Source organism: Geotrypetes seraphini, chromosome 1 (assembly GCF_902459505.1).
Source record: "Geotrypetes seraphini chromosome 1, aGeoSer1.1, whole genome shotgun sequence".
Classification (NCBI taxonomy): domain Eukaryota; kingdom Metazoa; phylum Chordata; class Amphibia; order Gymnophiona; family Dermophiidae; genus Geotrypetes; species Geotrypetes seraphini.
The window spans coordinates 134292724-134306562 of NC_047084.1; the positions used below are offsets into that span (position 1 = coordinate 134292724).

A 13839-nucleotide genomic window follows, 5' to 3' on the forward strand; every position below is an offset into this window, starting at 1 on the left:
GATAGACCCTAATGCTTCTCTCTCTATGCTGAGACTAAAAGTGGCACCTTTGCCCTGAGGTCCGTGCCACTTTTAGTTAGGCAGATCTGGATGGACTTCCATAGCAACTCCAGGTTTATTTAATTTTGTTGTTATACCGTCAATCCCAAGTATCTAGACTAGTGTTCTTCAACCTACTAAGACTGGCAAACTACTAAGACTGAAATTTAAAAAAACCCCATCTCCTCCCTGTCCCCTTGAGCTCTGTCCCCGCAAACCATTTGATCCCATCCGCACAAGCCTCAATTGTCATTTTATAAATACAAATAATACAGGGTAAGGATCAACAAAACCCCTGTCTCCCCTCCCCTTCACATATATCCCCTCTACTATCAGGAACACTGAATAAGCCAAATTATTACAGAATGCTACACAGAAATATCATGCTAACAGAATACCACAGTCACACATGACAGGAATAGTGTTAGGGGAGTGCAACTAGGGCAACTGCCCCCTGGTCAGAGAGAGCCCTAAGTCAGCTGGAAGCTAAAGAAGCACTGCCTGGGCTTTGCAGTCCCCAGTTATGTCAAACACCAGCTCTAGCAGGATATGTATTTCAAATCTGATATATTCTAATCCCCAAATAAAAATAAAATATATATTTTTTTCTACCTTTTGTCATCTCTAGTTTCTGCTTTCATCGTCTTTTCACTCTCTTCCTTCCAGAGTCTGCCCTCTGTCTCTTCAATCCAGCCTCTGCCCCTTCCATCCACTGTTTGCCCTCTCCCCCTTCTATATGGTATCTGCTTTCTTTCTATGCCCCTCTCCCGTTTCTATCCAGCCTATACCCCCCTCTTTCCATTTTACATGATTAATTCCAGCTTCACTGCTCCCTTCATCATTTTTATCTCTCCTATACCAGATCTAGCATCTTTGTCCTTCTCTCCTTATTTCTCTGCTGACCCCCTTCCCAGCATCAGTCTCTTTACTTTCTCATTCAAGTTTCAAGTTTATTAGAAGTTTGTTGTACACACAATATCAAATATTTCTATGCGTATTACAATTTAAAATTGGGAGACAAAACAATTTGTACAATTAAGTATACGATATATGTACATAAGTAATTAGCGATACAAAATGGAAGGGGGTGAACTACAATCTTTAAGGAAAGTAAAAATACATTTAAGGGAAAAACAACATCAGGAGGGTAATGTCTCTCCCCTTTCCCTCATCTGATCTCTCCGTTCCATCCTGACCCCTTCCCCTCCTCTAATCTCCCTGCCAGCTGTTTCCTTCCTATTTTCCTCCTCCCCTGTCCAGCAGTACCCCTTCTCCCTTTCCTCCTCCCCTTATCCAATAGTAACTCTCTTCCCGTCCTCTCTCATGTCCAGCAGTACCCCTTCTCCCCCTTATCCAATAGTAACTCTCTTCCCTTTCCCTCCTCCTACCCTGTCCAGGAGTACCCCTTCTCCCTTCCCTCCTTACCTCTCCAGCAAAATTTTCCTATCTCTAGCCTAGCGGCAGCTCTGTGTGCTTTTAACTTTGCCACACAGCTTCCCCTAGCAGTAGTTTAGATGCATTTTCATGAAGGATTCAGGTACGGAGCCTCTCTTCCTGTCCAGTGTGCAGTTTGTGGAGGGGACCTGAATCCTTCATGGACCAGCAGAAAATTTTTTACAGACCGGCGGTTGAACAACACTGATCTAGATGGTTTATAATGAGTAAAAATAAAAAAAGAAAAGTATAATCTTAAAATATGAGGGAGGGAGAGGACTGACTGGACGAACAGGAAACATGTGGGGAAGGGAAGTAAAGTTACATTAGAACTTAGGTAGAAAGAGTGAGGAGGACCGGGGCTGGGCAGGCTTTTATGGTCTGCGCTCTGAAAATATTAGGCACAGACCAAGATCAAGTATAGTTATTTATTTATTGTTCAATTTTTTACCTTGACCCCCATAAGAGCCCAGAATGAGTTACAAGTTTATATATATAATATAGATCAGGACAAACATGATTTTAACAAATAATCTAATATTTGTGCATCACGCATTCCTAAACAGGCTCTAGGTGACAGAAGAAGGAAAGGGAAGGGAGGATAAAGATAGAGAAGAGGAATGGGGACAGGAAAGAAGATCCTAATCATATTAAGTGAAAGGACAGGTGCATGAGGCGAACTTTGAGGAAATATAACAATCAACTTATACCACAGGACCGTGAAGTTCTATGTAGTTTACAAAAAGTAAGATATACAATTAGTTTAAAAAGTTAGTTACCCAAATATTTGGAAAATAAGTATGTTTTAAAATGCCTCCTAAATTCCAAATAAGAATTGGAGGACATGATCAAACGTTCCAAATCCTTGCCCCATAAAGCTGCCTGGACTGATTACAGCACCAAGACAGTTATAACAATTACTCTTAAACCAGCAGAGATGGCTTCCTGGTTGTCTTGATGTCGGAGAGAATGTTCTGGGCCAACCTATCGCTGCTTGGCTGGCCCGGACCTTTTCACCGATGTCAGAATTGACGTAGGGAGGAAGGCTTGTAGGCCGGCGGCATGCAATTGCTGCACGCGCCTGGCCCTTCCTTCCCTGGAGTTGCAACACTTTCCTTCGTGAACAGCTCAGAATGTACTCCATTTTCTTGTGTTACTTTGCCAGACAATCTCCAGAACACAGAACAGAAGTATTTGTTTAGCATGTTTGCTTTTTCCTCATCACTCTCCACATATCGGTTCCTAGCAACTTTTAGTTTAGCAATTGCATCTTCCTCCTTTCACTAATATATCTGAAAAAAGTTTGTTTCCCTTTTTTACATTTTTAGCCATTTGCTCTTCTGCCTGTGCTTTCGCCAGACATATCTCTCTCTTGGCTTCTTTCAGTTTCACCCGGTAGTCCTTTCTGTACTCCTTTTCTTGTTTTTTTTTATATTTTAGGAACGACAACTCTTTTGCCTTTATTTTCTCCGCCGCTAGTTTGGAAAACCATATTGGTTTCCTTATTCTCTTGTTTTTATTTATTTTCTTCACATAAAGGTCCGAAGCCATTTTTATTGCTCCTTTCAGCTTAGACCACTGTTTTTCCACTTCTCTTATGTCCTCCCATCCTAACAGTTCTTTCTTCAGGTACTCTCCCATTTTATTAAAGTCCATATGTTTGAAATCTAGGACTTTAAGTATCTCCATTTTAGCTGTTATATCAAACCAAACCCTTTGATGATTGCTACTTCCCAGGTAAGCACCCACTCAAACATTAGAGATACTCTCCCCATTTGTGAGGACCACATCCAATATCGCTTTTTCCTTCGTTGGTTCTGTCACCATTTGTCTGAGCAGAGCCTCTTGAACGGCATCCACAATCTCCCTACTTCTTTCCAATTCCAGTCTGCATCCGGCAGGTTGAAATCTCCCAACAGCAGCACCTCCTCTTTCCAAGATTTTGGATATCCACAATTAGATTTTTATCAATTTGCTGAGATTGAGTTGGAGGTCTGTAGTAGAGAGCTGCACGGGAACGGGGACAACGGGAATCCCGTGGGACCCGCGGGAATCCCGTGGGTTCCCCCTTCAGGTTACAGGGATCCCGTGGGGACACCCCCTAGGGTCGCGAGGATCCCGTGGGGACGCCCCTAGGGTCGCGGGGATCCTGCGGGGTTCAATACAACTCGAGCCGCAAGGCTCGTCTTCTTTTTCCTACTTGCCCTGCCGCAGCACACATAGCTTAAGCAAAGCCGTCCCTCCGACGTCAGCGCTAACATCTGGGAACACTTCCGGTCGGCTATGTGTGCTGAGGCAGGGCAGGCAGGAGCAGGGCAGGCAGGAAATAGAAGACGAACTTCGCGGCACATTGTCCCAGTCTGTTCCTCGGTATGAGAGAAAACTCGATATCCTGTTTAAAGTTTTTACTCATGGTTTTATTTTCTCTTCTTTTGTATTGTCTGGTGATAAAGTTAATCTTGATCGGAGGTGGGATCCCGGGTAGTAGGTTTCCAAGAACTTTTGATCTGGCTCACGTGTTGTTACAGCCCCCTCCTTAAAAAAAGTTACTCGAGGAGCAGGAGGAATTTGCCGATCCGAACTCCTTCAGAGCTCTATGGATCCGCTACGACCAGGTGGGGAGCAGGAGGCTCTAGGACGAACGTTTCTGAAGTTGACAGTTTGCATCTCTGTAACTTCAGATCAGGCTCTGATGTTATTCAAGATAAGTTGCTTATCTTACAGTCCTTTTAAGTATTTTTTTTAATGTTATTAATTAATACAGTAATAATGCACAAAGGCATGAAAATGCAATCGGATAAATAAAAATCACATGCAACAAAGCCGCTATTCACTAATGACCATTTTTTACATATTTATTTATTTTTAGTATTTATATGCCACCTATAGCCTAAATGGTTTAGATTCAGGTACTTAAATAATTTTTCCATATCTGTCCTGGCAGGCTCACTATCTAATATACCTGGGGCAATGAAGGATTAAGGCCCAGATTCACTAAAGATAGTGACTCAATCGCTGTTGGTCAATTCTCTGGATGATTTTCAAACAGCGATTGATTCACTATCAAGTTTGCATGCAAAACCCGATGCAAAATAGTCAAGCAAATGTTAGTGAATCAATCGCTTGGCTATTTTGCATGGGGTTTTACAAATTTGCATGGCTGGATCGGAAAATGGGCAATTGAGGGGAAAAACGCTTGGTGGGCCATTTTTGTGAATCGGATTGGTTAGCAGCGATCGTCTCTAAACCTGACTTTAGTGAATTGGGGCCATAGATTCACTATGGCCATGATTGAATCCGATTCGTGGCCGGGGGATTGATTCACGAAGCGCCCTCTTGCAAATGAGGGTGATTGGAATCACGCCCCCAACCGACCGCACGGATCGCTCACCAGTGATCCTGACGCATGCACAGACCATCTTCTTTGCCTGTAGATGGTCTGCGCATGCGCTGGCCCTCCGTGCCCGGCAGTGCTGGAAACATATTACATTTTTGCTTTACTACTTTTTTACTTTGCGAGCCCGTGGTTTTAACCTGCTTTAAACCCGTGGGTTAAAACCATGGGCTTGCACTATGGGGAAGGGCAGGAGAGTCACGGCGCTGTATTGATCAAGAGCTGTCTCGGGGCCCCATATGTCAAAGCCACGGCTGGTCACCTAAAATTCACCGGCAGGGTTAAGGCTTTGAGCAGGAGAATCAGGGCAGAGAGCAGGGTTTTTGCTCAAGCGACTGGTCCTCACCAGTCGCTTGTTTTTGGATCGGCCAGCCCAGTAGGTGTGCTTTCTTTAGTGAATCGCGTCCTTCCTACTTTCCATGTGCGGATCGGTGGATGATCAACCATGAGGTTAGTAAATGGGGTCGCAAAGTAGTCAGGACATGATAGGTGTCCTTAGTGAATCTAGCCCTAAGTGACGTGCCCGGGGTTACAAGGAGTAAGTAGTCCAGGGTATCTAAGCTAGACCAGACTTTTAATACATTGCAAGATGTTCCTAGCATATCAAATAGGGAAGAAGGGTTGAGTTTGATGGTTATTTTCCTTTCTTCAAAGCATGAAATAATGGCAAAGGCACCTCTGTCATAGATGTGCAATAAATACAAGCCAGGACATCACAAAAGTAATACTTAATTCATTTGTGCAAAAACATTTTAAAACCACTTACCTTAAACTGAATTTATTGACTAAAATATGTTAGCTTTGGGAAATGTATATAGCAGATGTCTTTGTATTGTGTTCAAAAGAAAAGGAAATGCATTTCTGGTTTTATTTCTACAGTGTTGATGTACTTGCTGACACTTGCTGTGACTGTAGGGGATCCCCAAGCACCGCCAGCAGAGGACCTCCTCTAGAGACGGCCAAAACTCCCCTCCACCAAGCGCGCAGTCACTGGCAGCATCCATGAGCCACTGAAGTGCCAGCATCTGTGACTCAGGGATACTATTGCTGCCTGCCAAACTTGGCAAAAGGGACCCCCGGCCAACTGCAAAGGAAGTCCTCAGCTGACAGCTTGGGGGGGTCTCATCAGCTGAGTACAGTGGTACCTTGGTTTTCGAGCATAATTCGTTCAAGAAGCATGCTCGTAAACCAAAATACTCGTATATCAAAGCGAGTTTCCCCATAGGAACTATGGGAAACTCGCCTGATTTGTTCCTACCCACCCCCATTCCCCGAGGCCAGCGGTACTACTCTACCCCCCTAAGAACTGGCATTGCTCCCCCCGCTCATTAAGGCACCCCCGCGTGATCCGCCATCCCCCCCTGTGATCCAGCGCCCCCCCCCCCCCTGCTCGTGTCGCACCCCCGCTGCGATCCGGTATCCCACAGGCATCCACCCACCCACCACGTCACATTTCTTACCCCCATTTGGCACCAGCACCAACACACAGGACATGCCGGTGCCCGAAGATCTGCCTCCTTCTCGCTGGGCCTTGAGCATCTGCGCATGCTCAAGGCCTTCGGGTTCCCGTTCTCTGTGCGTTGGTGCCAGTGCGGTGCCAAATGGGGGTAAGAAATGTGATCAGGTGGGTGGGTGGATGCCTGGGGGATGCCGGAGGGTGCCGGATCGTGGGGGGGCGCTCGTAAATCGAGGCACACTCGGTTTCCGAGGTGCTGATTTTGCGAATATTTTGCTCGTCTTGCAAAACACTCGCAAACCGATGCACTCGCAAACCGAGGTACCACTGTATTTATATTTTTTATTTACATTAGAGGTTCTGGTAGAAACCCGTTTACAAAGTATGTATTCTTCCCAATTAATATTTCCAAATTAATAAAGTGTCTTTGCTTATTTGTAAATGGGTCTCTACTAGAGCCTTTAATTCAGTAGCATAATTAAATGAAATAACTATTTCTGAAGTTTATAGGGACAGGCGGGGACGGAGGGTATTCCTTGCGGGGACAGAGGGTATTCCTCGCGGGGATGGGTGGGGACGGGTGGAATTCCTCACGGGGACTGGTGGGATTTTGGCGGGGACGGGTGGGATTTCCGTCCCTGCGCAATTCTCTAGTCTGTAGACAACACCCATGTAGATAGAAGTTCCATCTTCTCTTTTCAGAGCGATCCATATCACTTCTTCCTCTCCCCAGGTCCCTTGCATATCAGTCGCTTGGATATCGATCTTTACATAGAGAGCTACTCCTCCACTTTTTTGACCATCTCTGTCCTTCCTAAAATGATTGTATCCCGGTATGTTTGCATCCCATCCATGGGATTCACTGAACCATGTCTTTTGATAGCGACAATATCCAGATCTGCCTCTAACATCAGGGCTTGCAGATCATGAACTTTGTTGCTTAGACTGCGAGCATTTGTGCTCATTGCTTTCCATCTATTTTTCAGCGGTAATTTCCTTTATCGTATAGCTTTTTGTTTTGTTTCACTTTCTGTTGCAATGCTAAGAAGTGAGTTGCTGATATTGTTTATGTTGCAATCTTTACTACCATCACATCTTGTCTTTTGCTGGGAATGGCCTCTATAATTGTCCTTCATACATACGCTACCCCCACCTTCTAGTTTAAACGCCTAGAAACATTTTGTTTAAATTTCTCCGCAATTACAATTAATATTATTATTATGGGGGTGGGTCTGGGGTGGAGCTTGGTCGAGGGTACTCAGTTGATATTTGTTAGGCTTAGGAAGTACTTGGCTTGAAAAGGTTGAGAAACACTGCCTTAGTGTCTCTGAGAGCACTTTCTTGTCTCCTCGGAGTGCTCTATTGATCTAGGTTGGTTTATTCTTTTACCAACTTGGAGTAAGCACTACTGAGGACTGCTTTGCTACATTTCACTTGCTGCTGATGACAATGAAGAAAAAATTGTTTCATACCTGAAAATTTTCTTTCCTTTAGTCACAGCAGATGAATTCAGGGTCCCACCCTTTATGTTTCTCTGTCTTTCCTTTATACTGTATGATTTGGTGTGGTCTTGATGGTTGACTGTATGGTGTGACAATGTGAGGAGGGAGTGCTTGGCCGATAGACCTGTTTGGCTGAACCTACTGCTTTATTACTAGCTTACCAGTGAATAAACCATCCTATATATCAGGGGTGCCCACACTTTTTGGGCTTGCGAGCTACTTTTAAAATGACCAAGTCAAAATGATCTACCAACAATAAAATTTTAAAAAACCACAAAGCACACTGTACACATAGAAAATGTTAATCATCATTCCTATTCCAGGGTTTTTCAAAGAGGTCAAAGCAGATGACTCTATGCACTGTCACCTCACTAACAACCATATAAAAACAGACAAATAACCCCCTCCCTTTTTACTAAACCACGATAGCAGTTTTTAGCGCAGGGAGCTGCGCTGAATGCCCAGCGCTGCTCTCGACGCTCATAGGCTCCCTGCGCTAAAAACCTCTATTGCGGTTTAGTAAAAGGGGACCATAGTGTAAAATATAGACAGCAGATATAAATTCAGATACATTTTGATCACTAAATTTAAAATAAAATCATTTTTCCTACCTTGTCTGGTGATTTCATGAGTCTCTGGTTGCACTTTCTTATTCTGACTGTGCATCCAATCTTTCTTTCCTTCTTTTAGCCTGTATGCTTCCTCTCTTCCTGACCTCATTCCCCCCCCCACAACATTTTCTTCCTCTCTCCCTGCCCTCTCTTTCTCTCTTCATGCCCCCTTTCTTTTTTTCTGTTTCTCTTCTTTCCTTCTGTCTCCCTGCCTGCCCTCTTTCTCCCTCCCTGCCCTCCCCCAAGCCATTGCCACTGCCGCTGCCATCGGATAACAGGCCCCCAAAGCCGCCTGCCGCCGGCCAAGCTCTCCCTGCTTCAGGCCCACCAGCATTCCTCTCCCCGACGTCAATTCTGCCGGCCAGAACTTCCTCTCCGACGGCAGAATTGACGTCGGGGAGAGGAAGGCTGATCGGCCCAATATTAACCTATTGGGAGAAATGCTGCCGGGTCCTGCCTTTGAGGAAACAGAAAGTAGGCAGGACCTGGCAGCAAGAAGAGCAAATCGCAAGCTTCACTGACCTGTCTCCCGCGAACGGGGCTCTAACATGTGCGTGCCGGCTTCCCTTCTCTCCCCCCCCCCCACATAACTTCCGGTTTCAGAGGGAAGAGAAGGGAAGCCGGTACAAGCACACATTAGCCCCCGGAGCATAAGTTCTCCAAGCCGGTTTTTTAAAAAATGTTGAGCAGCGGCGGCAGCAGCAGAATTCAGGAGCAGATGATAGCTGGGCGGACCGCCCAGCTAAAAGACCCTAGGGAGAACACTGGTACGCCACCGACCTTCACCCCGCCCTGCCAGCACTCTGATTGGCTGGCGTTCTTCAAGAGGCAGGCCAGTCAAGAGGGGAAAAAAAGAGAAGGGAAGAAGGGAACCCGCTCTGCGATCGTCTGGGGTCGCCTGAGCGAGCGACCTGTCGATCGCGATCGACATATTGGGCACCCCTGCTATATATGATAGAGCTCAGCTTGGTGTTCTCTGTCTCCGCCTGCTGGTGGATGGACACCACCCATTTATCTCTGGATTCATGTGCTGTGACTAAAGGAAAGAAAATGTTTCAGGTATGAAACATAATTTTTTCTTTTTTTAGAGGCTTCTAGATATCTTTCCAGTCAAACATGGCATATTCAAATTACCAGATTAATAGGGCCTCTTCTGGTTTTCTAAGATGAATTACTGCTTTTCTAAGACAATAGCTGCTTAGGAACTTTGCACTGTATTGAAACTTGTTACCTAGTTTGCCTTTAGGAATCTCTGAAAACATCATTCATTACCGAGGCGATAACAACTGAGTTGTGTGTGCTTTCTTATTAGTTCTACATGCTAGTTCTACTGAATTGTGTACACTGCTGGTCTTCTGCAATGAATAAATTGATAAAAACAAATGAAGCCCACCCCCCACGGAGGGATTCGTTTTTGAGACACAGTGAAATCCTCAGATACTGAATTCCTAAGTAACATTACTGTGCCGGCTAGATATTGTCTCTGTGCTGTTCATGAACACAAATGCAAGATGATAGATCTGCCAAATAATGAGGAGGTGGGTGAGAGGTGCCATTCTTGTTACAGAGTTATGAGAACGATTCCTTTTGCAGCTACCGATTTGAAAGCAATGAAATTGGTTTCTTTGAATGCTGCTTTTGCAATGGTTGAATACTAAAGCACTTAGACAAGACCTCCAGACTCTGGAGGGGGGTGTCTTTATTTACTGCTCTCATGGTTAAATAGCAAGAGAATAATACTTCTGTTGTGTATAAAACAGGCTTTTGATGCCTTGGAATTTCGAGAGACAGTGGTGGCCCAAAGTAAACAGGTAGAAGCATATTTGTAGAACTAAAAAAAAAACCCCAAACCTCCCCAAACAAACCATACATTCAAATACTGAGGTATTTTCATGTTTTGTAGGTCACAATAGTACTACTCCAGATTTAATAAGTAAGAAAACATTTTTGAAAGCAATTGCTTTGCCCTATTTGAAGTTAAAGCTTTCTATGATAAAGTCAGGTGAAAGGCAGAGTTATTGATCCATGCACCATGACACACAGCTTGTTTCTCTTTTGTTGCAGTGATCTGGAGCCTGAGTGGTTTGACAGTGTGCAGAAAAATGGGGAGCTGTTTTACCTGGAGTTGAGCGAAGGCGAAGAAGAGGCTCTCTTGCCTGTTAACTCTCCTGAAGCACCATCAGTCAATCATGTCCGATTCCAGGAAAATGAAGCAGAGGTGATGCCAGCAAGTCAACGGAAGGAGGGCAAAAAAGTGGAACCCACGTTGAAAAAACTCTCCAGGATTTTGAAAAAGCCGCAGAAGCATGTTGGAAAAAAGGGCCCCACTTCCATTCTGAAACAGCAGTCCAGTCCCAAAACAGGTGGAACTGTCCAGCAGCGGTACAAGGATGTTTGTATTTATGTGAATCCAAACAGGCTGTCAAGCAGTGGAGAGGGTGAACCTGCCGAGCTGCTGCAAACTTTGGTAGGAATTATCCACCAGCCTTCATGGAGTAGTAGACAACAGGGGAGACAAGGAGGCCAAAACGGAAATCTAAAGTATACCAATGAAGAAAAACTGGTTGTACACGGTTTAGTTCCAGGCAGCTCAGCAATCAAAAGCACCCAAATTATAATTGGTAAGTGATGAGGTTAAATTAGGTTGTGTACAGCAGTAAATGTACTTCTCTTAAAAGTCTAATATTACCATTCTATTAAGTGTGCTAAAGAGAGCCATATATGCAGGCAAAAAATGTTCTGTTATATCTAAGTTATACTGCTTTTATTGGTGGAGCGAAGGAATCATTACATCTTATTCATTTTTCATAATATCCAGATTGATTTTGTGCTGTGCTTTAGCTTTGCCAGATTCATGTTTATTTATTATAATTCTCCACTGTAAAACCCCCCAAACATATGCAGAGTAAAACAAATATCCAGTATGCAAAACTCACCGACGTAATGAATATAAAAATATATTAGTGTAAAACACCACTGGTCTTTTATATAACATAACATAAAAAATAATTTTGTATGCCTCAGTACCTTGCAGTTCTAAACACAAGCATTAAAATTACAAAAATTTTGCATATATAAATAAGGGATTGGGACTTATATGCCACTTTTTTGTAGTTATACAACCAAATTCAAAGTGGTTTACATACAGGTACTTCAAGCATTTTCTCTATCTGTCCTAGTTGGCTCACAATCTATCTAATGTACCTGGGGCAGTGGAGGATTAAGTGACTTGTCTGGGGTCACAGGGAGCAGCATGGGGTTTGAACCTCAGGGTGCTAAGGCAGTAGCGCTAACCACCGCAACACACTCCTGAAGTGTTGTTAAGAAACAGAGCTATCAAATGATTAAACAAAATGATTAGACAAGAAGACTTTGTTTAAGAAATGGAAAAGGTCAAAAACAGACGAAAACTGGAAAAAGCACAAATTGCATCAACGCGATAAAAAGGACCAAAAGAGACTACGAGGAAAAAATAGCCAAGGAGGCGAAAAACTTCAAGCCGTTCTTTCGATATATTAAGGGAAAACGACCTGCAAAAGAAGCGGTGGGACCGTTGGATGATCATGGAATAAAGGGAGTACTAAAGGAGGACAAAGCCATCGCCGATAAACTGAACACATTCTTTGCGTCTGTATTTACCAAAGAGGATATACACAACATATCAGAACCCGACAGGCTATACGCTGAAGGCAAAGACGGGAAACTAACAAGGTTGACGGTCAGTCTAGAAGAAGTATGCAAGCAGATTGATAGGCTTAAGAGCGAGAAATCCCCGGAACCGGATGGCATCCATCCGAGGATCATTAAGGAACTGAAAGGGACTACAGCTGAACTCTTCAACTAATAGCCAATTTGTCGATCAAATCGGGAAAGATTCCAGAAGACTGGAATGTGGTGAATGTTACGCCGATCTTCAAAAAAGGTATGAGGGGAGATCCGGGAAACTACAGACCGGTGAATCTGACCTCGGTACCGGGAAAGATGGTAGAGGCGCTGATAAAAGACCGCATCATTGATCACCTTGACGGACACAATCTGATGAGGACTAGTCAGCACGGCTTCAGCAAAGACGATCTTGCTTGATGAACTTGCTGCACTTCTTCGAGGGAGTAAACAGCAGATAGACAAGGATGACTCGGTCAACGTTGTATATCTGGATTTTCAGAAGGCGTTCAACAAGGTTCCGCATGAACGACTACTTCGGAAAATTGAGAGCCATGGAATAGAGGGTGAAGTACTCACGTGGATTAAAAACTGGCTAGCGGATAGGAAAAAGATAGTGGGAGTAAATGGAAAATACTCAAGACTGGAAGAATGTCACCAATGGGGTGCCGTAGGGCTCAGTGCTTGGACCCGTGCTCTTCAACATATTCATAAATGATCTGTAAATGGGTATGATGAGTGAGGTGATTAAATTTGCAGACGATACAAAGTTATTCAGAGTAGTGAAGACGCAGGGGGATTGTGAAGATCTGCAACGTGACATAACCATGCTCGAGAAATGGGCAGCAACATGACAAATGAGGTTCAACGTGGATAAGTGTAAAGTAATGCATGTCGGTATCAAAAATTTCATACACGAATACATGATGTCCGGGGCGGTACTTGGAGAGACCCCTCAAGAAAGAGACTTGGGAGTACTGGTCGACAAGTCAATGAAGCCGTCTGCGCAATGCGCAGCAGTAGCGAAAAGGGCAAACAGAATGCTAGGAATGATTAAGAAAGGGATCAAGAACAGATGGGAGAAGGTTATCATGCCACTGTACCAGGTCATGGTAAGCCCTCACCTGGAATACTGTGTCCAGCACAGAATTGATGTTGGAGGTGAAATGTTGTGAGTCCGGCACTTGTAGGCACCAGGCCTGGCTTGGGGAAGCAGCAGGGAGAAAAAGATCGCAAAGGCAATGCAATCGACTCCCGTTGCCTATGCGATCTACTGGTCTCTTAGAGAGAGAAAGATAAGGTTACTGCAGATGGGCAGACTAGATGGGCCATTTGGCCTTTATTTGCCATCATGTATCTTATGCTGGGCCTTAGCATGTAGATAGTACAATAAATGTGCTGGGGCAACAATCTGCCTCTCCTGCTGAGTAGGAGTGAAAAATTACAATCCTGTATCCAGTCCACCAAGTGCAAGATCAAGAAGGCCACATTGTTTCTTTGCAAGGCTGGTAACGCCAAGTCACCCCGCCCAAAGGGGCAGGACAACTGTTGCAGCACAAAATGTGGTCTCCAATTATTCCACAGAAACCTACATAATGCTGATTGAAAAGTATTGAAGTGTCTTGGTCAAATACTTAGGAAATGTCTGTAGTAAAAATATTCACATTTATTCAGGAAAAAGACCTTAGAATAACATCTTTACATAGAGATTCAAAGACCTCAGTGGTGTAACTGTGAAAA

General features: G+C 44.2%; 1 protein-coding gene across 5 annotated transcripts in view; it reads left to right on the top strand.

Annotated features, from left to right (window-relative positions):
- Positions 1-13839, top strand: part of INTU (inturned planar cell polarity protein) — a 234221-nt gene that overhangs the window by 65770 nt on the left and 154612 nt on the right. For all 5 annotated transcript variants that reach the window (XM_033938846.1, XM_033938856.1, XM_033938837.1 and 2 more), the window contains exon 2: positions 10501-11057. In XM_033938846.1, coding sequence (XP_033794737.1) covers positions 10658-11057 — 400 coding nt within the window. In that variant the 5' untranslated portion in view covers positions 10501-10657. The remainder of the gene's footprint in view (positions 1-10500; positions 11058-13839) is intronic.